General features: G+C 46.9%; 4 protein-coding genes across 4 annotated transcripts; 2 read left to right on the top strand and 2 right to left on the bottom strand.

The window, feature by feature from the left end:
- Positions 1-2372: 2372 nt before the first annotated feature.
- N7446_014102 (uncharacterized protein) lies at positions 2373-2828 on the bottom strand (the record flags this gene model as incomplete). The annotated part of the gene is made up of 3 exons (XM_058522841.1): positions 2373-2522; positions 2583-2609; positions 2664-2828. 3 exons carry the CDS (start codon positions 2826-2828, stop codon positions 2373-2375), a joined length of 342 nt encoding a protein of 113 aa, XP_058364792.1.
- Positions 2829-8792: 5964 nt separating this feature from the next.
- On the top strand, positions 8793-10030 carry N7446_014101 (uncharacterized protein; the record flags this gene model as incomplete). The annotated part of the gene is made up of 2 exons (XM_058522840.1): positions 8793-9145; positions 9193-10030. 2 exons carry the CDS (start codon positions 8793-8795, stop codon positions 10028-10030), a joined length of 1191 nt encoding a protein of 396 aa, XP_058364791.1.
- Positions 10031-16495: 6465 nt separating this feature from the next.
- N7446_014100 (Endochitinase B1) lies at positions 16496-17843 on the bottom strand (the record flags this gene model as incomplete). Its single annotated transcript, XM_058522839.1, has 5 exons — positions 16496-16982; positions 17042-17321; positions 17435-17580; positions 17638-17738; positions 17814-17843. 5 exons carry the CDS (start codon positions 17841-17843, stop codon positions 16496-16498), a joined length of 1044 nt encoding a protein of 347 aa, XP_058364790.1.
- Positions 17844-21313: 3470 nt separating this feature from the next.
- On the top strand, positions 21314-22747 carry N7446_014099 (uncharacterized protein; the record flags this gene model as incomplete). The annotated part of the gene is made up of 3 exons (XM_058522838.1): positions 21314-21355; positions 21408-22252; positions 22309-22747. 3 exons carry the CDS (start codon positions 21314-21316, stop codon positions 22745-22747), a joined length of 1326 nt encoding a protein of 441 aa, XP_058364789.1.
- Between the last annotated feature and the right edge of the window lie 1770 nt (positions 22748-24517).

Below are 24517 nucleotides of genomic sequence, written 5' to 3'. Positions count from 1 at the left end.
CCGCATGTCCTAGTGACGCTTTTATTAACCCAATATATTATAAACAAACAAACCACGGATCCAGCGACAATGTGGGCAGTGTAGCTAGCGGAGAAAGTGTCAATTAACTCGGCCGTCCCGCATTGCATCACGACAGTTACCCGAAGTGGATGTCGCCAGCTCGTACAGACCACCAAACCTTCTCCCCGGAGACCGCTTCAACAATCTTTGTGTAGTGTCGGCGTCTTCCATTCTGCTTCGAATGGCCCTCTGGATGCTATCGTTCCTTGTTAGATCCAGGGATTTTGCCAAACTGAAGTAATTCAGTCCGGGATTGACCACAAGTGCATCAATAATCGGGAAATGTCCACCCTTGACTGCCAACGTCAATGGATCCTCAGTATCGATTTCTGACGCTTACATCAATTCGATCATGGCTTAGTAGTGCTTGGACCATCTCCAAGTCACCACCACTGGCGGCAATGCAGAGAGCAGTGTCGTGAGTTGCGATCGTACTTTCATTGATGTTCAGACGTGCGCCTTGCTGCACTAAGAGTCTTACCACATCGAGATGGCCATGTGCAACCGCTCGAAAAATAGGCGGATCTATTACATCCCTTCCATTGATCTCCACACCCTCCATACTCAAGCAACCGTGTTCACGCGACCGTGATATGCAGCCACGGAGATTGGAGAGTGGCCTCCAACACAGATATTCAGACTGATCCCTGGCACCGCAAGCAGCCGTCGTAGGAGCACGGTATCCAACCTGGCCGCGGCGTGGTGGAGAGATGTAGACAGCGTCTCGAATCTCCCGCGGCCTCCAACAAAATTGACGTTGATGTCTTTCTCGGCCAACAGCCTTTCGGTTATCTCGTCGTATGACGAGTAAGTAGACAGCCAAAGTGGCGTGTTTGTCTTTGCAGTTCACGTTGGCACGGGGGTGACTTAGGAGCAAATTGACCATTTCCAGGCGCTTGTTTCGAATCGGGAGATGGAGCGGCGTATAGCCATTGCGGTTCGCCATACGCCCACGAGCAGAATGGCAAAATGGAACGGCCTCGTGTGTATTGTGGCAGAGCCCTTTTAGCTGATTCGAAGCTTCCTGCTTTCTTATGGGCTGAGATAATGAGTTCTGTCGTATATTTCAGAAACCGAACTGTCGATCACGGAAGAAGACTCGCTAATCCCAGGAATCCGGTCTCTCGTAAGAGAACTGGTTGAAGTATGTGATAGTGCGCCAGCCAGCCTTGCATGGCTTGTTCCATGATGCGGGTTTCATTTCGCTGGGTTTGCTTCACCTCGCGTTGATGCTCTAGGTTCCAATTGGAAGTAAAAACTTCTGCCGAAACATAGGTGACAGAGGCAATCACCACCAAGAGAGAAGCGTAGATGTTGAATTTATGATAGAAAACAAAACATCCAATAAACAACTTGGCCACTACCGGGGCGATATTGAGAATAGCCATTTTTAGAATATTGTTCAACGCTCCGCCCTAATCGATCGACTTTACAAGCTCTGCTAAGTCATTCTCGATGTAGAAATTCATCGGTAGATTCATGATGACAGAAAGCCGTATGTGATTTACCGGTAGGAAAACCATCTGATCGAGATTGTCACGGGTGCTTCCATCAGCCCTAATCCAGCTCCGCCACCAACAAGCTGCAACAAAGCACACTTTCCCAATGAGGCGTATAGCGTTTCGTTAGGAAAATACTATCGGCAAAGTCGGCTAACCGCTAGTGGATCAGAATGTTCAGAACTCGTTGACACGCGATACAGACAACGCTAGTGGCAATATAGAGCGTTCTTTACGATTGTTCCTAGGGATCAAGTATATGAAAAATGCTAAAGCCCTTCGAGTAATTCCACTATTACCGAGAGAATGGAGTCGTTCTCTACGAAAACTTTTGATCCGAGCAGCACTTTTATTCTTTTTCTTATCTGAATCGGACTCGCTGTCAGACTGAGCACTGTTATCATCCGAATTCGGACTATTGACCGCGCCGTAGGCTGATTGATTTCCATGTAGAAAGGGGCGCCACTCGTCCGAGAACTTTTTCTTTCGCTGCCTGATTTCCAATAGAATGCTTATCATGAGATGAAAAGAGTGTTGATTCTGGTAAAGTATATACTGAGGTCGAGGGGGTGAAATATCCTGGAGCATAGCCCTGACTCGGAGGTTACAAACCCGATGTGGCAAAAGGTGGCAAAAGGAAGGGTAACTCAAAGAGGGAAAGTATTGCATGACGCTAAATCCTCAGTAACCCCAGAGGCACCGTTTAAGTCAATAAAATACTGATCCCCATATTCCTGATAAGTTCCAACCTCCTGTAGACATGTCGCTTAGTGGGGCTTGGCAGTATGAGCCAGTCAGGGTCAGTATGTGCACCTAGCAGAAGCCCTTGGTAGTCCCATACTTAGGAGCCTGAGTGTAGTCGATAGCACCGTCGTTGATTGGATACCAGCCATCCTTTCCTTGTTGTACACAATCGCCGTTCCACCTGTCTCCATCAAGACGCTTATGCTGAATGGCGACACACTAGTTATAACTTATTAGATAATTTTCAGACTGCAGTTATCAGAAGCGTATTATACTTACTTTCTGAACGCCAAAATCATACTGACCCTAAAATACTATTAGCTGTGCAAACCTTACGGGCAATGGGTGAAAACACTGTACCTCTGTATTGGGAACATTCCTGCGGCAAGCATTAAAAGTAAGGTCCTTATCCGCTTGCCAGGTATTTCCAACCTTGTAAGCACACCAACACTGCTGGTGCTCATCAGCAAGTACGCCCAGGAAGGGAAGTAAAGAAAGAGTAGCAAGAGTGGCGATGATCTGCATTGTGAAACTTGAAATGCTTTTGCAGGGCTTATGTTGTAGTTTGAAGTAGTAAAGGGTTCTGAGTAGTAAAGGATAACCAGAAAGTAGTAACCAACAGTAGGTTTGGGAACCTGTCCCCTTTTATAATTTTGCTGGCTAGCTTTCTGAGGAGTATAAACAGTTCCAAAGGTGCTAGTAGGCTATATTTACTTAGTGTGAGTTGTATATTTACCGTAAGCACATGTTTTCTAGTCTAGTTGGCGCCGGTAATCTAAATTATTTGCTCAAGGTTCCTAAACTGTGGATGTGGGAAGACCCACCACTAACTTACTGGATTGTTCAGAATGTAAAAGAAAGATTATATCTAGGCCTAAAAACGCACGGAAAATATCAATCCGGTTGGGCCTTATCAATTCTAGCATTATTTTGTGCAGACCTGGATAATCTATTTTCATGTGTCCCTTTTGTTATGCGGGGGGAGGAGGCGATTGTGCTGTTTGGGGCAGAGAAAGGACACGCAACTGACAAGCAAGTGCCAGCGAAGGGTATACTATACTGATACTAACCAGTGTAGTATGGTATGCAGCACAAATACTAACTATTCCCTGGCTGATCGAAGTCGCCATTTTGAGGATTAGAGTAAAACCGGTAAGAATAAAAAGCACGCTATGGTTGTAGGCTAAATGCGCTAAACTCTTATTTTACCGCAAGTAACACCCGCCAATCTTAATTTCTGCTTAAAGTATGGAGTACCTTAACCTTCACTGCAATAATCCGAAATAAGGTATGGCAGCCCCCCGATCTCAGAGCAGGGCAGACAGAGAAATCCACAGAAGCAGCCTAAAACAACCTGTCGATGAAAGTACCTCGTACATTTTTAAAGCAAATCTACGAACAATCCCCTGGGCAAGATAACGAACATTCTTGTTGTAAACCAACACTAGCCATGCCTGCAACATTGGCTTTAATCTGTTGCTTGTGCGGTACTTCGACGCTATATGTTTGTTGTTCCCTGTCTCTATCATCCGTTTGCATTTTCCATGCGAAATTAGCCGATATGATTTGCATGGAGTGTGGTACTGCTTCCCAGCCTAGTGGTTAGCAAGGTGTCCCAGAAGCACAGTATAATCGCCCATAAGCCCGCCACCCCTCCTGCGTTGAGAATTCCTCGTGAAGCCTGTTTGGTCTGCGAGTACCTGAATCCATGCGGCTGTTAAGTTGAGTCTCGCTCCGTCAAGTGGAGGCTTTCTCGCCACTCTAAAGGCTGAGTAATCACAGATAGCCCAGGCCAGACCAAGCTGTGCAAGGGCTCAAAGTTTGCAATGAATTTTACCCATCGTAACCGAGGTAGACGTTTCGAAGCCCCATTCGGTATCCGGTTTGAACCTACTAAAACAAGTTAAGAAAGTTATACACTTGACACCAGGCTGGAGTAATAAGGAAAGGATAGGCACGGTAGGGATATAGTTACCAGATGGCAGTCAATACGTGTGTGCAGTAGTGGGTATTGGCTTACTCCTGCTGCACTGATTTGAAGGCGCATTCTGCCCCCTAAACTACTACACCGGATTTAGCTAACTCAAAAACGACTTCACTTCTTGACATATTTCGGAACCGAAATAGTCGTATTCTTTTAATTTAAAGTTCCCTTATTCCAATGTCTCGACTGTTTTTGATTAAAGGGTAATTTTCTGCGAGATAGGTAGCTGAGAGACGATTAAAGAAGCTCTGATGGCTTGATAACTACGTATTAATAGGAACTGTAATATAACCTACGGCATCAGAAAATCAGCTTTTGAATCATGCTTTAGACTCCACGGTATTGTAGCACTTGCAGAGAGAGAACTTGTTACACTCATGCGCGAGGAAAAGTTTAATGCCCCGAAAATTCGAGTAACCCCACTTCCTTGCTGCCTGGCTCCATTTCAGAACAAGTATCTCATACAGTTGACGCCACGATACTCAACGAGGTCAGCCCCAAAAACTGCTTAAGTAATAGTCCAAAAAGCATTATATAACGCTCGCCAGGTCTTTCGAAGCGGCTGTCTTCCTCTGTGACCTGTACTACATTGATTTACTTTTAATTCATTTCAGTGATCTTTCAACCACAGAAATGAGACCTATTTACTTTGTTCCTCTTGGCATACTGGCTCTCCCAGGATGGTGCAGGCCAGTCTCTGATCCCCATTCTAGGACTGCTGATGTGGCCCCTGTCTCTCCAAACTCCCCTCACTCCTAAGGGAGATGTACCGGGATCAACCACTATGGTCCACCATCTTCCGGAGTATGAAAGACATCCTAATATTTTGAGAAAATATGACCTGACTCTTATTAGGAACTTAGATGCAAATACACATATTCTTGAATCTCGTGCCACACATCCAGTGATAATTCCAGGATCTGGAACCTCAACCTCGCAAATCGGTTCAATGGTGATTAAAATCGTTGTCACGTCAGCAACCGACATAGCCTTCAAGATTCTCAACGGCGAGCAAGGCGTGAATCGTTTCACTATATATGATATTTTGGGGAACGTTACAGTAGTTTTCGAAATCAGTTATACCTCCACACTCTTACGACTTGATTGCCGGAAACTAATTCCGACACTTACGAGTCCTGATTGGATATCATGTCGACATAGGCTTTTTAGACCGCTTTCCAAAATAGTATCCGTAACTTACAGTACCATTGTGAGACATCAGGCTTTGGTCTCTTAATGCGATGATCCCTTTCAATCCATCACCATTGGCATGCACCTTATGAGGACATCGAACTTTCACCAGTTGTGCAAGACCTTATCAATTCACTTGTATCGACCAAAACTCCATCCGAAATATACCGCGAGATTCGACAGATTCCGGAAGGAAAACCAGTGACTAGACATCAAGTCTACTATCTCTGGCAGAAAGCGAACGCGGAAATCTGGCAGCGAGACCTAGACCCCTTCATTTCGGCTACCATGCTTCTTTCTGAAAACAGTCACTGTCGCGATCACCACGATATCTTCACGGCAGGAAACCTGAGGGCATTGGGGTTTTTCGCGTCCGAAACTATCCAGAAGCTTCGCAATACAGCCCCACGTTCCGCTTGCATATTGTCTGATCGAGCTGCTAAAGCCCCCGCAGGCCAATTTAGCCGAGGGAAACCCGTCCGTGCGGATCCTGGGGCGATGACATACATTATTCAACAATTTCTGTAAGGGTTTACTCTCTTGTTTCCAACAGAACAAGCAGGGTAAAATGCCACGTGCATGCGTGCAAGGGGGATGCAAATGCAGCCAGTAAAGCCAAACGTGCCCAACAAAGAGAACATGCCTCTATGGACTTCGACTATTGTATCACTTAAGTCCACGAAAATATAAGGGGTAAAAATAAGAGAAAAAACCATTATTTATTTTGCTATATTGTAGTTTCACTTAGGCTATGTTAACCGTGAGAGATACTAGGATTAAACCCTCTCTTGATCCAAGATGATTAGTTGTATATTCTAGTACCGAGTCCGCATCGCGAAGAATATTATCGCTGAAAATGCGCCCAATAGGAGACACCTTTTCCAGAATTACAGAGTCAGCTGCGCCTCACTAGCGTAGAAGGATCTGCTCGAGATAATGACTGTTGCTACTGTTTCAATACTGTCCAAGAAAGTGAGCTCTATCTGGTGGGGGAAGCCGTTGATATACCCAATATCCTAATCCGGTTATGTTGGCTCCCATTACCAGTCTTGAGATTGAACTTTACAATCTCACTATCCATCTTTCAAATCTCATCGTACTCGACCGTCTCATTTCTAATACTATTCCCGTTTGAATGAAATCCTAGCTCACTAGGTCGAATTATCACAGTATACAATTAGGCAGCTCGATCGTTATCAGGGTGAGGCGGTAACAGCGATAGTTGACCCTTTCTTTCCTGTACCGTCTAGCAGTTCCGTCAACCTCCAGAGCCATATAGGTTCTCTTATATTTATAAAAAAGGTTTACGGTAGTCGGCACATGCCGCAGGCTAGGTGTTGTGCAACTCGCCGCTTTTTGTCCTTGGGTCATTAAATACATCGCACTCAACTGTCCACCTGCTTCTTTCCATTTGGTGTCTTTCCCCCAGATCTAACTCTCCAGCAACGGTTGTAAGGCGTGTGCTCGGAACCTCGGGCTCGGCTTTCCATGCATTGAAGGGAAACCATGTTCTCCAGCAATCGTAACCCCCTTTCCACGGGGAGAACGGATACTTTCTTCTTTAACTTGCAAGGCAGGATTTAATCCTTCGATTTCCGAACCCTATATCGGAATAACCTGATTCGGAAGCGCCTACAGACAATCCGTAGTAACGGGTCTAACGTGCCCGGTATCCCGCGTGTGGCGCCGGGGTAGACGCAAGCGAGGAAATAATTATATATCACCACTTCATATGTCAATAACCATGTCGTTAGACTATTATTTCAGGATACGATGGCATAGATAGCAAAATAGTCCACCAAAGTGATTTTGATAAAAAGAGAAGTTTGGGAAGATGGAGATAATATACTTCCGTTTATCACGTCTAAATTACGGTGGATTATATAGTAATGTTGCAAGGGAAACGTCGAAATTACTTAGAACTAGGATACGTTATTTCTTATGCTAAGAAAGCCTACCCTAGCATTCAAGTGAAAATGGTCGGTTGTTGGGATATGAAGTGAAATTTATCGCATTTACCATGCGTTTTGGTGCAATCGGGTTGACCGTGAGATCGGGTTGGCCATCGACTACGTTGTTACTTTCCTTCACTTAACTTAATGTATAATTCATCGAACAGAGCGGGCACGTATGTTAGGTATGCATATTACACTATGCAACATTTCCTATTTAATCTAATGCTTTAAGGAAGATTCCTCAATCTAAGACAAAGAACACAAAGACGATCAGGATGATTTCTATGTACACTATTTATTCGGGACGAATACGATTGTTTTCCGAACCTTTTAATTGGTTTCTTAACTTAAAGTGTAATAAGCAGCGCCGCACCGGTAGTTGCGCCTAGAACAAGTAGGGTCTTGCCACGTTTTATAATTGTTTAATTAAGTGGGCGCCAAAGACTCGGTAATAATCCCACCATTGCTGAACGGCATGCTAACTTGAGCTAAACTCTTCGTCTTTTTGATCCACTCGCCACGCACGTGCCTACTGTTACAAGAAATTTATCAGTGGGTGATAATTCGCTATAAATCTCGCCAGCCAAGGAGGGAAACAATTCGCTCTATTTGATTCTCAGAGTAACACCAGCACTGCCTGGCCTGACTATTTTATGTATACGTCGGATCTCTAGTCCATTTTCTTATTCCAATTTTGACTTTGATTTTGCGCTAGGCGTCAGGACCAGCTTTTAGAAGCATACCTGCCTTCGCAGGTTCTGCCAAGGTAGGGAATTCTCAGAAAGCGTTCGAGAATATGTTATTAACGGCCCTTTCTGTGCGCAAGCTGTGTGTCCCTCCAGAGAAGGTAGCCAGTGAAGACTAATTCACGGCCTTCTACATACACGAGGATTTCCCCCGCGGACGGTTTTTATCGGGGCTTGCTATTCTAGGAAAGGGGCCTCAGCGGGAGGCCATGCAAGATTAGGACCATGCATATGACGACCTATTCTATAGAGCCCAGAAAAAAGACAGTGTTATCAACACAACTCACGACCACAAGACAGCAGTCCTCCGGTACGTCCTCCGTTCATACTTTTTCTAGGACACTATTCCCGTGGGAGAAAACATCCATAAGGGCCCATGACTAAATGTAGACCACAGTCAAATCGACAACTTTCAATAACGCCGGGGCACTAAACCTTCGGTGGGCTAGGCAATCTGAACACGTCTATAATGGAGTCTCCTCGAATCTTTCCATTCGTTCGACCGTGGAGAAACTCCACAAAACAGAAGAGCAACAAAAGGTGTAGCCTACCTCGGCCACCCGAACTCGGGTGTACTCTCTTCCACAATCATGTTCAAAAAGATATCGGCCTGATGAACTTGACCCGCGGAAGCAATATCTCGGAATCATCAGAGAATGTGAAGGACAAAGAGAACAAGGGCATCAGACCGCAGGAGATGTTGATCAAGATGGAAGATTCCCTAGGACTACACTTAACTAGCGGAGCCAAAGAAAAGTCCATCCAATATCCACCATCTGCAGGACCAGTGGAGAGCGCCAGAATGTCTCCAACAAACCGCCATCAAGGAACGGTATCCTCCATCTCCATACCTAAGCAAACATCACCCGAGCCATCCACACAAACTTGGACTGTTTTCCTCGGGAATCACGACGGACAATCATTGCCGTCGACACAGCCGTCTCTTCTGATGGCGAAGAGTCGGACGTTTGGCCTTTACCTGACAACCAGCCATCTACTGTACCACGCTTTAGCGCAGCCCTACGCCGTTTCTTTCCCGAACTGTCCTTTACCGACTTCGTATCTGTGTCTTCGATAGGAGCTAGTGCTGGTGCCCATCAGCAAAGCGCCGGGCTAATCGGGTTCTCGTCGAATTTTGAGACAGAACTCCGCGAGCGGGTTCAAACCCTCTACAAGACTTCGGCTAATGCTGTTGATATACTAGCCACAGACGTGAATGAAGCTCTGAAGCAAAAGACAGCATCTTCGCTGTCGGGCTCCGGGGATTTATTTGACTGCGCCTCGTCTTTCTATAGTAGCCGGACTTCTATCGCGAGTGTTGAGACAGAATGCTTCAGGCCAGTCACAAAAGAACCTCATCGATGCTCCATTCTCTCACCCGTTGCGGCTGGTGTCTTTGACTATGCTGTTTCGGCGTGTTCTTTGCGAGCTCCGACGTTCGTCCCGCCAGTACCGACTGAATCGGCATCTAGCAAAGGCAACGCGTCAGGCTCTACCTATCCATCGTGCTCAATTTCGCCATCTCGACGCACTTCAATTTTCCCCAAGCTATCGTTTAACGACATCAAGAACAAGCCTCTCCCCCTCGAGCCCGGCGAAGATCCCGGTCCGCTAGCCATCCACCGCAATCACTACGGCCCCCTATCTGCAACAACAGTAGCTTTGCAATCATCCAGATTTCATTCGACCTATCATGACCACGAGCTAAACCACAAGACCACAGGCATGCACCGAAATAAATCTGGGAAAGCATGTCATATATGTGGAGATTGCACTGATCATGATCTCAGTCGATCTTTCTCGGGCGGTCGCATTGAGCAGTCAGAAACCGGCAATGGCCATCGTCTGTAGCAAGTTCCGACATTAGCGCAAGCCGCAGTAGAACTGGAATATGCCCTAGCCAACATTACAAGGGACCCACTTATCCAGCAACGGACTCTACTAGTACTAGAAGGACCGCTGCAGATCAGTCGGCACAGTGGCGAAATAGTCGTGACGCGACCGCGCCAGCGCACCTCTCGATGAATCCACACTCCAAAATTCACCCGCTCAAATCGTTTGAGAGCAAGAGCATCCACAGAACAGTCAAAACAGCTGATGATGTCATGAACAAGCTCGTTATCTTCTTCAATTGGCTTCAAGGCCTCGAGCATGGGTCGGAAGGGCTCTACAGCCAAGGTCTGCTTCTCTATGTCGCGGGTTTGGGTCTGTCTGGCCAGCGTGGTCCTGTCTGTTCATATCTTATTCTTACCAGCAGCGGGGTTGCAATACCGAGAAGCGGGGGCTCCCCAGTTGACGTTGGCTGTGTGTATAGCGGTACTTCTCCTTGTGTATCCGTCGTTTCTGGCGCTTTGCTAGGATTATCCATGGCTGATAGTGGTTCCACAGTCGTGGAGCCAGTGTCCCTTTATACTATGACTTTGCTCACTCCGATGTAAATGAACATGATAAGACCAACGTAGTCCCTCAGCTATTTTGGATTCAACCAGTTTTCAACTTTCACTCCATGTTCCGTCCCTAAAGCTACTTTTTTCCGGTACCACCGCCAAGGCTTTAGTGGGGAGGAATTATTGAGCAAGCCGCATCAAAGTGAGAGTTGCAGTGTTTCTCATCCGATTATGCCGCCATATAGTACAACGAACATTACGATCTGCCGTTCAACAGTCCAAGTATCGAATGTGACCACACGTGGCAGAGTACATGGTTATCCTAAAGCATTTCCCACTTACCACTCTGAGATTCGAATCAACGAAAACAACACAAAGAGGGTAGAGGCCCAAAGCTCATGAATGAGCAGCTCCCCTAGAAATGCACGGCTATCCACTATATAAGAATAAAAGACCCCCAGGCCAAAACAGTTCACGCAACAAAGCTTAATCTGTATGTTTATACGGGTGTCGTCGCAACCCCGACGCTGTGGAACCTCCTCTATCGGTTCAAGACCAGCGAGGTTCTGGATTGGACTTGTTTAGTAAGGATGGTGAGGTGTAGGCATGGCGGAAGTTGATGGGGAAAAGAAAGACTGGATGGTGGCTGCTTTTAATACGAGTGAGAGAGCAGCGGCGGGAAATTCATTAGCCGTGAACTAAGCAATGATTGCATGCATGGTTAAAATAAGACTGCTGGTGGTTTGGCGCACAAGCAGTGCTCCCGCGACGATTCGGTGCCACAGAAGCAATAGTCATTAGAAGGGGCCTGTAGACCTGCCTTCTTTGGCTCGCTCTGCTTCACTTTCCAAGCCAATAAATATTGCTTTCCCCTGGCGTGAATCAAGGTCTGGTCAGGATTGAAATCTTTGTTTATTCCTGGTGGTCTTTTGCTATTTCGTTCTGCATCGAGAGCCGGTATTGTAGCTCTTACGTTTCTAGTTTCTCCAGATGAATTCACTCTGCGTCATGAAATCTGAGCTTCTACATAGGAAAGCTTAAGATACTCGCTGCTCTTCATTAGTTCAACACGATAAGCCCTATCAAGACATTGACATTAACCACTGTATGATAGCCAACTGGACTGATCATTTTATTCCACTTGAGTTGCATGACAACATTTTCCATTTTGACAAGCCTGATTTGGGTGAGCGAGAGGGTTTACACGCTCCGCTTGCGCACCACTAAATACTATCTCTAATCAGCTTGAGCATCTCGGAGTCTTATGCTCTTTGCGGAAACTGTAGGCGAGTTACGTTGACAACGAAGTACAGGACTCTGCCAAGGTCGACAAGCTCAAGCAGAGCCCGCCCCTAAGTACGTATCACCAGCCCCAAGTTTCTCCGTATCTGTGATCTAGAGCAACTGGAATGGAGGATGTATCTAGGGTGAGCAGGGATACAACCATATGAAAAAATCGAATGCCCAGAACCTCTGCTGACAACCACTTTGTTCCTCCAACAGCTCTCAAGGCTGACGACATCTCCAAGAGTTGCGAAGAGAAGGCTCTGCAAGATTACAAGGCCAGACTACTGTGGGCTTTTTATTATCTTTCCGTATCTGTCGTGCGCTGAAAGATGAGAAAGCCACGAGGCCGCGCTTATGTCCCGCGAGAGATCATTCTCCTCACGGCGGAGAATCTCAACCCTCGTGACCAATTATCACTCTTACACGCCATTCCTGACCTCGTACGAGTCCTGACATTCCGCCACACTTCTATTCAGGATGAAAAAGGGAACACAGTCTTACACCTTCTCGCAGAAGAAGCTGAGGGCAGACTGAAAGAGCTGCTACTAGCGAAGAATAGTACTCAAGTGGACCCAAAGAACAAGAATGGTCGAACACCACTATCGTACGCAGCTGGGTGCGGATATGAAGAAGTGGTGAAGCTACTGGTTGAGCGAGATGATGTTAAGGCGGACTCGGGGGATAACGATGGTCGAACCCCACAGTCGCATGCTGCTGAGGGTGGATATAGAGAAGTGGTGAAGCTGCTACTGTGGCGGGATTATGTGGAGGCGGACACGAAAGATAGTTATGGTCTGACGCCGCTGTCACTGGCAGCTAAGTGTGGACATGAAGAAGTGGTGAAGCTACTGGTTGAGCGAAATGATGTTAGGGCGGACTTGAAGGATGAGTACGGCCTGACACCACTACCATTGGCACGGACAGAAGCGGTGCTAGAGCTTCTCAACTCCGTGTCGTAAATAGCCAGCGAAAATTCAAGCAGATATACGAGAGGATGGTCAGGCTCAAGAACAGCACGACATGATACCTGACGTAGCATTGCAAGTGCGAAGCGATGCAGGCTCACGGCTTAATGTGAAGACACAATCTCTCTGAGGATGTTGCTCATTCACTGAGGTTGCTTACTAGTAAATATATATTCGGTGCACAGCAACCTTGTCAGCATTAGCGACACCAGTGAACAGAACAGCAACTTATTCCGCTTTGTATCTTTGCAAAGAGGTGTAAACTAAATTTATAAAATAGTACGCATGAGATAATCAAAACATGAATCAAATATTGAATAGCTCCCAGTGCCTCAGTATAGAAGACCGTAGAATTGACAGTGAGCCAACGTTTCTTAACCGACTCAACTTCACTCATTTTCAACACAAATCCAGCACGTCTCTCGGTGGGCATTTAAAAGGAATCAAGGATTTTGCTGCAAAAAGTTGCCGTAGAACGAAGGCATGGGTTGCAACACACCTCACTTAGCATAGGCATCGTGCCCTTCAACGTTTGCTACTTAGCAGAGCACGTACGCGACAGGAGCCAAGAAATCTATAAATACGTCTTCCCCTCCAGCAATTTGTTCTACAATTCTATCACTTGGCTACGCAAAGTCGAGCAGGCCTTGCGTTTGAGGTGCCTGATAAGTTCTTCCATTAATCCCTACCGGAATTTCCACTGTACTGACATCTATGGATACATCGTGGGCCTACAAGCTAGAAAGTGCTTGTGAAGTGATCCCCACCAGGTCCATTATGTCATCCAAGCCAGCCGGTCAAAGAAGCAGATTCATGTTAGATGGTCGATGTATCTATGCGAACATCTGTCCACCATAGCAGCCGACCCCCGTCACGGCCCTGAATATCGACGTAAGAAAGTGATCTCCATACAGGTATGTAGATTTCGGCGCGGCCATTTTCGAAACTGGACTGACTTCAAAGACGATGCGAAAGAAAGATCCATGCGTTCCGTCCAATATACCCCAGCCAGGGAGCCCTTTCCTGTGTCTTTCTTAAAACATGTAAGTCACTCATTGTCTCGCCGATCGACAAGCTAATGATGGGCAGGAAACCGTTGACAGCGCACCAAAGTGAGCTGGACCCAGCACTGTCAGTGCTCCGCGCAAAGTCACGGCTTACAGGCCATTTCTTACCCTATCATTTCAAACCATGCAACATGTCCTCTGTGAAGACTGCAAAGCAAGGTCGCGGACCAACAACAGGACACATAAGCTCTAACGTTCGTTCTCTGCGATGAGGTGGGTGGAATATCGCCCCTCCTGCTGTGCCGGTTTTGATTTTCTGCTAAGTCTGTGCCACAGACACGAACCCCACTGACACTTCCATACCGTTGTAGGAGCAGCCCATCGCCAACCGCGAAAATCTTATGGCGAATAAACTATTCGCGCCGAATCAGATACGACCAAAGGGCAGACGCGCCATTGCGTCTTACGCCCTCCTCACTGCCTCACACCGTCGACAACGGAGTGCCTCTACACGAAGCAGTCTCCCAATACGACTGTACAATTTTTTGTCACAGGTGGGTTCGTCGCGCGCTAGTGCCATCTTATGAACTTGCCCGGTGCATCCAGTGCGGCTTCTCGAAGCGACAGCCGGAGAGTGCGACGAACTGGACACAACATGGCATATTGGTGACTGCATTGCAGAAGACAATTGGAAGTGATCTAGTTGGTAAGCTGGTAGGATGACGATCTTAATTGACCAACTGTCTCAAGCGTATGCTCGGGGGATTCTTCATCAACAACGTAAAGTACAACACCTCGTCAAACTGGATCAACACTTGCTGACTCGGATCTCACCACAGGAAGACACTCTCAGATTCTCACACTCGTATGCGAAGCGAGCTAATGTCTGGGCTGCTCAACCTCCCCTGCATCAACACCATCGCATGCTCTGTTTCTTCCACATGAATACCGATGGTATCGATGATCGCGAGCTCGACCTTCTCGCAGTGGATTTTGTTCATCAGATCATGCGCTGGTATGCCTACCTGATGGAAGACCCAATGGAGCGTATAGCAGTGTCTGCCTCTCGGCATTCGAACAACCTCATAGGATAGCTTGCTTGCGGCTCGGATCCCCGGCGTCCAGTGGGTGACCATCGCTGTCCTCAGATGGCGTCTGCGTCTCTCGAGCCCGAGGAGCCGATGTTTCGCCTTGCTTGAGCCGTACTTTCGTAGACGGCCAGGTTGTTAGTTTAAGTGTGCGTGCAAGGAGAAGGTGAGGCGAAAGTCCAGTCATTTCTAGCCGAATAAAATAACAATAACCATCTCAGCTTCAAATCAAGTGGACAAGACCGAGGACAGCCGAACCAAAGATAGGGCCCATGAAGAAGCGCTGTCTGATATGATACACTTTTAGTATACAATTCTGCGAATCAGACACTAGTTGTGAACGTCTTTTCAGTTTTCTTCTGGTGAACTCCTTTTTCTTCGACAACACCACATCAAAATGGTCTCAATCAAGATTTCCTGTGCAACTGTCTTCGCCGTACTTGTTGCCCTAGTCCAATCCTCTCCCACTATCGTCTCTGCGTTTCTAGATAAACGCCAGTGTCTTTATTGTGATTATGCTGGACCCGTATGTTATTAACCTTCCTGTAGCTGAATGTTTTGTATTTCATCCTTTGCTGGCCGTTACATTTAGCACTGCACTGCATGCAATTGGATCTGTCAAGATCCGAATAACTCAGACACTTGCGCGTATGGCTGCAGTGGGGATGCGCGATTGGATTCATGGATAACGCCTAAGCCTCGCCGTGGCCCTTGGCTCGTCCACAGGCAGCCCGGCCCGGCTTGGACAGCACCCTGGTCGCCCGCCAACAGGATTTTGGGCTTGCCACTTATTGGCTTCCTTGGCATAATTAGGAATTCAGGATGAATAGATCGCTAATTCTGCTTGATATGTTCCTTTTTCAAAATTTGTTTCGCTTAGACGTTGACACGGCTCGCCAAGGCCACCCGGGTACTCTGTACCTGCTTTTCCATATGGTTTTGTATGGTAAAAAGGGCCAGTTTGGGATATCGGCATCGTAACACGCCCGAATAGCCCCGAAGGCTATGAGACGCCTTCAACAGCGACCTGGTAATTAATTCTTCAATAAAATCGATTAATTGGCTCCTTCAGTACTAGCATGCACGAGAATCCTTCAACCCGTTAGAATCCACTAATTGCATGTGCTAAAAACAACACTAATTGTGCCCCCCGAGCGGACGAGGGAGAGGCGACAAATAACACATGGGAAACAGCAAGGATTATGAAGAGAAAATAGAAAAGCCGAACTAACAAAGTTGATTGAGCAGTCTATTAGTAAGAAGAGACAATGGCGGCCATGGGGATTGAAGGAGGGAAAGATCTGATAGGGCCAGAAGGGCTTGTAAAAGGCCCGAAACTGGTTGTGACTGTGATTACCTTCAGGCACACGTACAAAAGAGGAAAGCAGAAAATGATAAATGAGAAAAATCCTCACTGCAATGATTAATGAAAGGCTGGAAAGCGACTAGACGTCATAGAATCCAGGTCGAACAAGGCGGAGAACACACAAGATCAGTAGGGTGGCTGGTCATGCCTGGTATTAGAAAACCTTGCAGTTAGTCAACCAAACCCATTTTGAAATTCCTCAACATGGTGGCTGATTTAATTGCCAGAGAAGCCATCCTTCAGATTAACATATGTGCTGGTGGGATAGTTCAAGTTGTGAAGAGACTGATCCAAAGCGCCAGCGCCTCCAAACAGAGAGACAGTGGTGCCGATGAGACTCAGAGTATCGTTTCGGTCCATGCTAACTTCCCACCAGGCGGTGCCAGCAAGACCCAAACACTGAACATACTCAGCCTTCAGGGCAGCTATCTCAGGAGTATCATAGCTAATCAGGTATTTCTGCTTGGCGTCGTAGCTGTAGCTTCCGCCGACACGGGGAACGTTAACAACCTTTACGTCGAATTTTGGTAGGGGAAGCGCGTTGTAATTCCAAAGCCCAGCGGTACCAAGACTGCCCTGCGTGCCGCCATTGGAGAACTTATCGCCCACGCCATTAGTGCCATTGAAGACACGACCGTACAGCGGGTTCTCCAGAACGATCTTGTTGGGTGGAACCCGACCGTTAAACATGTAAAAATCAAGGCTCGAGTTTGTATCATAATAGTTGCACGTGGATTGCGGACATCCGGGAACAAGTTTGACAAGTAGCCAGAGTAATTGCTGAATCCGGGTCCCATGTAGTCCAAAGCCATAACAGTGTAGAAATCGAGATACGGGGTCATGCTAGTGAGGTGTAACATGACAGCCTTGTCCTTGTCCGCTGGAGAGGCATAGCTGATCTGGAATGGGGATGTAGCGTCTGTCTTCTCTGCCAGTTGGTCCAGACTCTGGCGCAGACGCTTAAGCAAATCGACCATCTGCGCCGCTTGACTGTGGTCTGCGACGTACTCATAATCGATATCAATTCCATCGAAGCCGAGATCTGCGACCAATTGGACGGCCGTATCAACAAAATTCCGCCGCTTGGTGCTAGATACAAGCATAAAGAAAGGTGGGGGGGGGGGGGGGGAGGATTCTCGCGGTAGCTCCACCCACCGATGGAAAGCATAGTTTTGAGATGGCGGTGCTTCTTCTTCAACAGGAACATCTGCTTGATATTCCCACATACATTTTCTCCCGGCGCAGTGGTATTATCTCCAGGGTACGCATACTGGAGATCGGCCCAAGTGTCACTCAATATCCTATGTATAATGTCTTTTAGCTAGGCCTACTCTCCAAAGACGTTGATGTGTTCATACACGCTGCCAGTAGTAGTGTTGACGTTGGCGAAAACATAGACAAGATGGGTCAAGTTCTCTGCTGGAACATCGGTGATGAAGTAGTTGGCTCCGTAGATATCCTGTATGTATCGCGAAAGTACTATTAAACTAAAAATTCGTCGGGGAATGAAAGTTCAGCGTGAGTTCGCTCGTACCCAGTTGCCGAAGTAGGCAACGGCTTTCATCCCACCGTGGATTCCACCGCGGTGCCCGCAAGAGATTTCAAACTTGCCATATCTATGATAATGTCTAGGCTTCTCATGCTGGCCCAAGGCACTGACAACAACGACGAGAAAAGTGGAAAGGGAGCTGAGACGCAATTTGCGACAGTGGTGTTCTAGGCGAGGCCTCCGTTTTGAAATGATCAGTTCAGGGAATGACTAAGGTAAGTATACAGGAACAAGGAATGAGTGGACGGTTCAACAAAAGTAACCGGGCGATACTGTCCTCGAAACTGGTGCAAATGCGACCCTTTCATAATTTAGTGAATATGGGGTTTCTTAAGATTACAGTCAACCTTGTATGCAATTCCCCTGTTGGGTCCGGCAAAAGGGACACAGTTAGCAGCCTTCGGACGCCCCGAAAGGCTCGATTCATCTTAAATAAAGTTCAGGAGCAAAGGTAAGCCCGGTTGACGCACCACTGGAGCTTCATGAAAGTGCGGAGCTAATTAGAGCAGATTATTTATCCGGCCGAAATTTCTCCATCGGCATAACATTGAGTTCTAGAGGAATTTCGGGTGGATATATATTCAGTTTTAGGTAACGGATCCGCAGATCTTGCGACCAAGACCAATGGGTGGCGCGATGAAAATTGAGGAAACGCAGATAAGGCATCTCTCTTACTTTTCGGTACGGAGAGACCCTTTTGTGTGCCTTACTGGTCACCACCGCGTACGTACTCCGTAACCGTAAGCAAAATTGCCAAGAAGCCAACAGGTCCTACACACCTTATTCAAAATACTCGCCATTCTATTGGCCGGCTACGGGCCTTTGATTCGAGTCGGAATGATGCCTAGTAAGCACGCGCCCACAGTTGTGGAGCAGCATCTGTAAGTGGAAGCGAATGGATTCGGGAGGCGCGCTAGGAGTGAGGCGGCATTATATTAAACACATTACTAAGGTACAGTGACCCAGCCCATTTGTCTCAACCCCGCCCACCGTGAACCTTCCGAGATTCTCTGCGTCTGTCATATTCGGGTAAGTTATGTAACCGTTCTGTAGCGACTCGAACTAACTTTACAAGTCGAAAGGTAGTTGCCCCATTCCCATCGCAGATTACAGCCTAGCACTGAGGGAACCAACTGGCATGATTGACGAACTATCAAAAGAGACCGTGACTGAGAATTAAACTGTTACTCTACATCATCGCATGAGTTTTGGTAATGTGGAGATATCCAATCCCGACACCCGAAATGCTGCCGCATTGGAAGATCCATCGGTTGGTTTCCAAATCGTTAACTATGCCCCGTATTCGTGAGTTCTACTTGCCGTATGCATCTTGTAAGCGGGTATTGTGGAGCAAGCCGCGGCGCAATTATTGTGTCGTTCCTGGGGTAGTAACCACAATTGAAGTAGCCTATGGGATTCCTGCAAATCACCGACGATAAGGAGGGGCACAACATCATACCTGGATAGAAGTGAGATTAAAGTTAAACCTCGGCTCGGATGATCTCCCATCAAGAATTTTTGATTGTACAGTGGTGTAACAGAAGTATTTGACCTCCGTTACTTCCCTAGCAACAAGTACTCGCGCCAGGGGGCGCCAAACCCCTGACAATATTGGGGCCAGTACATATTAAGTTTAAGAGGCGGTTTCATAGATAACTGGAGTTCAACTTCTACATACCTAAAAGGACCGTCTCCACAAAGGGTTAACTGCAACAGAAAGGTGGTATCCTGTGTTGCCAAAAGGCCTTCCGTAAAGTAATATCAAGGCGGCATAACTGTCCTAATTGGCGGAAGAGGAAACTAGGATATCTTTCTTTATCCGTTTTAGTCTTACCTTGAGGCATTTGTCTCAGACAACGGGAGGTAGGAAACAATCAACTGAATACCTGGCTTACAGGCTCGGCTATACCGATTGTGCTCTAAGCTAAGGAAAGCAATCCCCGTCTCTATTAACCTCGCACCTCCTTGCCATATATGTCTACATAGGCTCAATAGTAACTAGCTCAACGATGGAAATTTTCACTTTCGTTATTTTTACGTGTATTCGCCCTCAACCCAAACTTTTGGCGTTAGAGTTAGAGTTTAACATGCCATTTCAACGCCTCCGCGATAAAATACAAGGTCAGCAGCCGCACTTGACACACGACACCCATCAACGGAACTATGGGCGAAAATTAACTAAGAGCTTTGGTGCAGTAAATATCTCTACTCAATGCCTCGCATGCTGCGCTAGCGATAGTAATAGTGGGAAGTGTGCAAAGAAGACTTGTTGAAATTATGCTGATCACGTCGAGGAAGAACTCAGTATGACAATTATCGAGCAGATCCGAAAACGTTCGACCTCATCAGGCAGAGACTAGAGGAGGGTAATCGACTACTGGCCCAGACCATTAGCATCATCTAGCACTGGATTGGCATCTAGAAACTGCGGTCCGGAATTCGTGGCGTCATACCGAGGAACAGTACAATTTCTATGAATCTTGGCTTCAAAACAGGCCCGAGTTATTCCCCAAGTCATCAATGAGAATAGTTAACTTAGAGTTTCAGCTCAACGTTAATAGAATTACAAATAAATACAGCTACAATGGTAATGATTCTATCGAATACCATATGGTATTCCCTGTCGTGCGGCGGTCTTGGGCATGTAAAGTCTAACAGCGCCACTGGGGAATCACGTACACGGAAGAAAAAGAGAAAAAGCTCATTTGGAAAATTAAGCTTTTGGTGAACGGCAGTGCTGCGGGCCGAGTGACCGGCGATCCCTGGCCTCTCGAGTCCTTCCTACACTGTAGACTCTCAGCACTCTCAACTCTGTCTGCCGCCCAAGTCTACCCACACTGCCCTCCGTGCCATTGGCCGCTACTCCTTCAGAGATAAATGGAGTTTCTCAGCCCCATTTTTCGTTCCTGTCTTTTTTGCCCCTTTTCTTCCCACACGTCGCTCGCTACCCTCGAAGCATTTCTGCTGTTGTCTTTAAGTATTTCGTCCCACTTTAGTCATTCTTTGACAACTATGGACAATATTCAGGTCTTTTGACTCATAAATTCTGCGTTTTCTGCAGTCAGCCGGGCGAAGTACTGGAAACTCTATGCAAGAACTCCACTTGGCTTGATCCCACCGAATGTAGCGGGAATGTTTGAATACCAGGATTTTAATCTAAACAACGCAACCTGTGAGCTCCAGCCAAAGCTGCAACTCCACATGTGCATTTATATAAGTTTCACATTGATATGGAATAAAGGGATGCGGTGGGGGAATAAGTACCCCTTTGTTCTTCGTTAAATCGGCCAGGAATTGTCCCTCTCTCACTTGGTGTCGTTGTCTCTGAAAGTTGTGCCAATAATTCAATCCAAGAACAATATAATGCCGACATTGTGACTCTGGCTATCTCTCCCGGAATTTTTCGCCCCTGAGTTTGATTTGTACGGCTTAGCAGGTCCCCAATTCTGATGGATTACGAAACCAACGAACAACTTATAGCCTGGATGCTCCGGACAATTCCTCCGTCTCTTATTGTCAACTCACCGGTCAGTATGGCACCCTGTTGTGTTATTTCCTATATCTGAGTGTCGTTATAAGGGTCTACTTGGGTGCTTTCGCGGCTTTGTGTTCCAATGCACAGAAACCGAACGACGGATCCTCTTCGACTCGCCATCATATCAGGAAGGGGCAGCTACCATGGCCTTGGAAGTAGAAAGGTCTATGGAATCTTGTCAACAAGTTTTTTCGCTTGATATCACCCCCTTCATAGCTGAAGCTGCATCAAGCCCTGTTGTGATTGGTCTGGAACAGAGGACTTGTTTCCCTTCCACTCCAGAGGAATCGGAGACACCCAACTTCTCGCTGGTTGCTTCTGAACTGTCTCCATCCGTTTCCTCCCAGCCAGACGGGGTGGTTGAGACCGGCTCTACCGATGCGGCCTATGCTCCTCTGGAGAACCATACGAATGCGGCGGCTTTCTTCAGGGCCAGATTGGGATCTCGAAACTCAAGGGCAACCTATCTAGCCCGGGCGCTCCAGGGTTTAATCAATGCCATGGAACTCGATGGAGCAACATACGCGAATCTTTGGTCCACTCGGGAAAGGATTTTCTCCGGCGTTGGTACAAGTCCAGTCGCTCGCTTTCAGAGACTGTTTCATGGTTTTCTTCGGGTGAAGCGTGGCCGCGATGATTATGATTGTGCAAGTCGCCTCTTTCACATATTCTTGGATCATGATCTTGAACAGTTGGCGACCTCTGACCTCCTCCGCTTATCCCGTGGCCGTGGCAGAAAGTCTGCCGCTTTGTCTTTGCAGGCAGCAAGCATATCAGCCTCCATAGGCGCTGTAAAAGCCGATCGTAAGGCTGGCCAAAGGTACATGCAAATTCTGATGGATGCCGGCCCGGGGCTATTGCTCATGCTTGGTAGCCAGATAAACACAGTGTAAGTGTGTTGTACGCCTTCCAGACATTTGCAAGAAACTGACTAGATTGAAACAGGTGGGAAAGAAAACTAAGTAAGGGAGATGTCTCTCTTCTATTGGAATATCTCAGGTTGCAGCGGCCTGAAATCCTGGAGAAAGGCTGCTCACTGGACAAGGTGGCAACAGCATTGATTCTTCAGGGTTTCTTAGCGTATGGCTGGACGTACAAGGAACTTTCCGAACGCCCGTCTAGAGTGGTGAACCGACTGCGCTCGTACATCGATGTTGCAGAACTAGCATCACGGCATGATATAGATGCTATCGCTCTTGGTCAACCCCTCGGTTGCACCTTACTCGCGCCGGTCAGCTATGACGGAGATAACACTCCGGATAACGCACAGCTAAAGTGCTTCAACTCTGCATCCTGTCAGGCTCATGAAACACGCCTGCACCTGTTTCACTTAAACGTAACAGACCCTCCATCGGAGATGGGCGAAAAAATATCACGGAGTTGATCGCTGATGATTCACCAGAGACGATGCCTCACTGGTGCGACGCTACTTAGGAAACCATACCTTTTTCCAGCTAGCCTTCTTTCGCGCAAGTTGTGCCCTGGACTTCTCTACGTATGTAAAAGTGGAATTTTAAATTGCAAACACACTATGACAGTGACTTCCTTTGTCCGTGTCGGGACATATCCTTCAGCCAGAATAAGCAAAGACATGTTGTACGTAATCTTGCTAAGCTGCGGCTCCCGCCGTATGGATTCAGGGGCATTGGACCACGACCTGGAATACACATCTATCTACATGAATCAATCAACTTTCGCTTTAGGGGCATGAACACTGTTCACTTAACTGTGTACACGGTACCTAGCTGGTGATACCAACGAAAATAATGAACGTTCACATTTCACTTTACTAGAAAAGGGTGCAGTCTGTCATTGGAATAGTAGAAACTTGCGCGTTGCCTACAAAATGCTTGGCAATCTCGCAAGCTCGGATGCAACAACGCTCTATCTTTGGGAAGGTTTGGTAATCGTTACGCATGTAATTCCCCTTTCTGAAAACGACTCAAACACCGATACAGAAAGAAACTAGATCCTAGATATTAGCTCTAGTAGCTTATCGGTATGTATTTTACCTGTCACGACTGAGTTCCTGTTGCCTTGGAATCATGTCTCCTGGCTACACATGTAATTTGGATCATTGTATGCCAGAAATAGTTTTCGGTTGGAATTAGGAATTATGGTTATAACAGCATTTCAAAATACACATATTTATCAATCTTCCTATACCGGTTGAAAAACTTCTATTTCGTCCTGAATATAAGTCTTATTCCAAAAACTCACTGGAATGTATCAGTCGTAGTAATTACTCCAGGCGTAAAAAATCGACTTCGCAGCCTATCTTCCGAACCCTCATTAAACCATATAAACTGGTCTGGTGATCACACAATTTGGACGACACATTGCTTATTCATTGTCGAGGTTCCATGTACTCTTGGTTCTTATTGAGCCTGTCGCTTGAACTTTTACTAAAGTACAACGTAACTCATGCGTGATATTACTTGTAATAATATGAGGCTGGCCTGTTCATGCTGTGAAAAGATACTGTGCATCCCCATGCATCTTTGTGCGGGCTAATTGCTCGCATCCCCGATAGTAAAATCGAAGGGCAGATGTTTAGTGCATTCGCGCTAACGCTCCACGGAGTCCGGCATATAAAGTAGTCCTCAATCTTTTGAGTTCGTGATTTTCGTCCCGACGCACTTGCTTGGCAGGAGCACTGCTCTCTTTCCGATCTTATGCTTAGGCCTCTCCCTATTCCTATATAATGCTCGATTCTCGGCAGGTCACTGCTGATACTGTTCTCATCCCTTCTGTGCCTGGTTGATTCACTGTTGATTGAGAAAAACAAAAGTTCGAACATGGCAAAGAATCCCAAGCATCCTCAGAATAACGCAGACCTCAGGTCTGACGGCGTACGGCGGCGTGCTGCACCGTCTTATTCCCTTCGTTCTACTGGTCCTGAGACCAAGGATAGACGAAAGTCACGCAAACCAGAGACGAAATCACACAGAGATTCGGTACGCCAATGCTCACCTGTTTGGATCGTACTACGCTATGGCCAGAACAGCCCCGGCGGCATCCCTTTTATTTCAATGTACTCTTTACTGACCATGCTAGACATCCTCAATTACGAAGAAGCCCAAAAGGGAAACCGACAAAGCGACGCATAGAAAGTGTCTCCGGGTGATGAGCAATATTGAGGAGGAATTTCAAG

Source organism: Penicillium canescens (assembly GCF_028828765.1).
Source record: "Penicillium canescens strain IBT 15451 chromosome Unknown utg000013l_segment0_segment0, whole genome shotgun sequence".
In the NCBI taxonomy this organism is placed as follows: domain Eukaryota; kingdom Fungi; phylum Ascomycota; class Eurotiomycetes; order Eurotiales; family Aspergillaceae; genus Penicillium; species Penicillium canescens.
This window is presented reverse-complemented; position numbering and strand designations above follow the sequence as displayed.